We start from the raw sequence: 3,005 nt of genomic DNA on the forward strand, positions 1-3,005 counted from the left end.
GAACAGGACCGGATCACCCTGCAGCTGACCAACAGCAGCCCGACAGCTTTCCCCGTCTGCCTTCCGGAGGCCCTGGAGACCTTGGATCTCAGCAACAACCTCTTAGAAGAGGTGAACGGCACGGAGATAGCAAACCTCCCACGGCTGCGCGTCCTCTCGCTGAGGCAGAACCATCTCCAGGCAGTTAGATGGGGATCTGAAGCCCTCAGCAGTCTTCTCTCCCTGGACTTAAGCTTTAATAAGCTGTCGTCGGTGCCATCGTGCCACAGCTCTGCCCTGCCTAACTTGAGGTGGTTGTCCCTGGCTGGAAATCCACTGATTGAAATCCAGCCGCTGGCTTTTTCCTGTTACCCTCAGCTACAGTTCCTGAACCTCTCTGCAACGCTGCTCGGGCAGGATGACAGCAGAGGAATTAGGGAGTCTGCTTTTGCCATCAGCACATCTCCCAGCGAGGCCACGAACAGGCCTGGAAACAACATCGACATGCTTGATCTGAGCGGGACCTTTCTTGAGAAAAGTAAGTTTCTGGATTTCCCACTGTAAACATGGGGCTTGGTCAGGCCAGGGGGAGCAGAAGCCTTGCTGGGATGATGGCTCCCATCCTGGCCGAGCCCGGGCTGGAGGGGGAACACCCCACGCTGAAAGCTGCAAACCGCTGGTCCAAGCGTGCAATGCACTCTCCAGCTGCGATGCAACTGCTGGGGGGAAACCCTCCCGCAGACCACCCTCCCGCAGACCACCCTCCCAAAGGAAGAGCAGAGAATGGACACCACCAAACAGGACTATTTGTCCCCCTGTAGTCCCCCACCTCTGTCCTAATTCCACTGTCAGCCCTGAGATTAGCTTTGGGAGACGCAGGAGGAAAATCATTTCCCTTTCCAGACACACTGCTGAAATCTTTCTTTGTCTGTCCCCACAGTTACACTCTGCTTTATACAACTGTATTGAAGTAGCACAGAGAGAGGCTTTTTGTGTCGACCGCAACCAACCAAATACTTCCACACAGGGAGACAATCCCTGCCCTGAGCAATTTACAGCATGATTTTTTTTTCTTTTGTCTGCCTCCCCTGCCAGCCTCAGTTTATAACTGAGGTGCTGAAGCGGACAGATGTTAGATGCCTTGCTCAGCTGCTCTCAGCCTGGGGCAGAGCCAGGACCTTAGGGACTCCTCAAGCTAGAGGTTTCACCTCAACCCACATTTAACAGATACACCACCAAATTTCCTCCATGAATTTACCTAATCCTTCTTGTGGTAGCGAGTTACACAATTCAGTCGTGGGACGGAAAGGCACTTTTGTATAAGGCCTATTCTTTCAGTTTCATGCCTCTCAGCTCTTTTTCCTGCGCTAGGAGAAACAAGAAGTTACTTGCCTTTCTCACACCAGTCAGGACTTTGTAGACCTCTCTAATCTCCCCCCACCCACCACTTCTCTGAGCAGAGAAATCCTTGTTCATTTAATCTCACCTAATAGGAAACCTATTCCATATCTCTTATCAGCTTTATCGTCCTCCTATCTTCCCTTCTTTACCTCTGCCCTACGATAGCATGACCTGCAGGTAATATTACAAAAATGTGATTGCATGGGTGTTTATACACTGCTGTATTGATTTTTGTTCTATTTCTTTCCCAAGAAGAATAGCTGCAGAAGACCACAGAGATATGTTATATCCCTATGAACTCAAAACTTTTTTCTAGGCAGAAATCCACAGGAATGCTCTATTTAGGCAACAGATACAAATCTTTTTTCTGCTTCAGTTCAACCAGAGTGGACCAGAGATTTGCCCAACCTCAGATCGCTTCACCTGACAAAGATGTCACGATTAAGAAGCCTCGATACCGACTTCTTCAAGTCCATGCCTGGTCTCCAAGAGCTGAACTGTCAAGACTCCCACTCTCTGGGTTTCGTGAGGACAGAGATGTTTGACAGTGCTCCTCATCTGAGCCATCTCTCGTTTGAGAAGTGAGTTGTTTTCTTTTTTGTTCTTCCTCACATAACGTTGCCTTTGCCACGCAGCACCATGGTGCCTGGGAGTTGATTTTTATGCAGAGTTTGCTTGTTATCAAATATTTAGGAAGGAGGTATGGGCTTGCGTGCTATGGAGAAACACGCTGTCTTATACTCAGATATGCCATGTAAAGCCTGTGATGTAGACCTGATACAGCAGAAGAGCTGATACAGCCCAAAGAGGTGGCATGAGACATGAGACTCACAGCACAGTTACTGGTTGCTTGAGATCGCATCCATCGTGCTCCCGCTCTTCTGCCTTATCTCCCAGCCCAATGGATGAGTTCATCTAGCGCTGTTAAGATTGGCATAGACCCACTGAAGCCCACTTGCAATACAGCCCATGCTTCCAACATCTACAATGGCAACGTCTCACCAGAGGAGAAGCGGGTCACTGAGGATTCCTTGCTCTACAAAGGATGAATGCTGACAGTTTCCTAAAATCCGCACCTTGGAAGCGGTCAAAAATCCTGTCCCTCCCACTTTTAGCGTGAGACATTAATACAGTTCCTTGTTCAGCATTAGTAAAAGCAATGGTTTAGTCCTTATTCTAGAGGTAACACCTCTGTGATTTACTTGGTATGCCACGCACCTCTTGAAATACTAAGGGAAAGAAAAGTCTGAAGGTGATTTATCAAAATAAGGGTAGGTAAACTGCACACAGAACAGTCAGCATAAAGGAAAATATTTGGAGAGCACCTTAAAGGAATTCTGTAATATAGGCCCAGATTATAAGCATATCAGAAAACAAACACTAGAGCACTGGCTGTGCTCTAGGAATCAGTTTTAGGAAAATACACCCATTTAAGCAAAAAAACCCAACGGATTCCATCTCCCACTAGATTGCCACACTGAATTTACACAGCACTTTACAATACCTGCAGGAATACCAGTTCAAAGTGCTAAAAATCATGACCCAAACTTAAAAAAACCAAAGGAGTAGCAGTTAAAGTCATGGACAAAAGAGAGCATCTTCTGAGCACTCAGACTACAGGGAGG

The 3,005-nt window shown here is 47.6% G+C and overlaps 1 protein-coding gene across 1 annotated transcript in view; it reads left to right on the forward strand.

Annotated features, from left to right (window-relative positions):
- The window catches only part of LRRN4 (leucine rich repeat neuronal 4), a 6,541-nt gene that overhangs the window by 180 nt on the left and 3,356 nt on the right, over positions 1-3,005 (forward strand). The window contains exons 1-2 of the mRNA XM_009319580.1: positions 1-517; positions 1,757-1,961. The exon at positions 1-517 is cut by the window's left edge and continues 180 nt beyond it. Coding sequence (XP_009317855.1) covers positions 1-517; positions 1,757-1,961 — 722 coding nt within the window. The remainder of the gene's footprint in view (positions 518-1,756; positions 1,962-3,005) is intronic.

This window comes from Pygoscelis adeliae, unplaced genomic scaffold (assembly GCF_000699105.1).
Source record: "Pygoscelis adeliae isolate BGI_AS28 unplaced genomic scaffold, ASM69910v1 Scaffold122, whole genome shotgun sequence".
NCBI lineage: Eukaryota > Metazoa > Chordata > Aves > Sphenisciformes > Spheniscidae > Pygoscelis > Pygoscelis adeliae.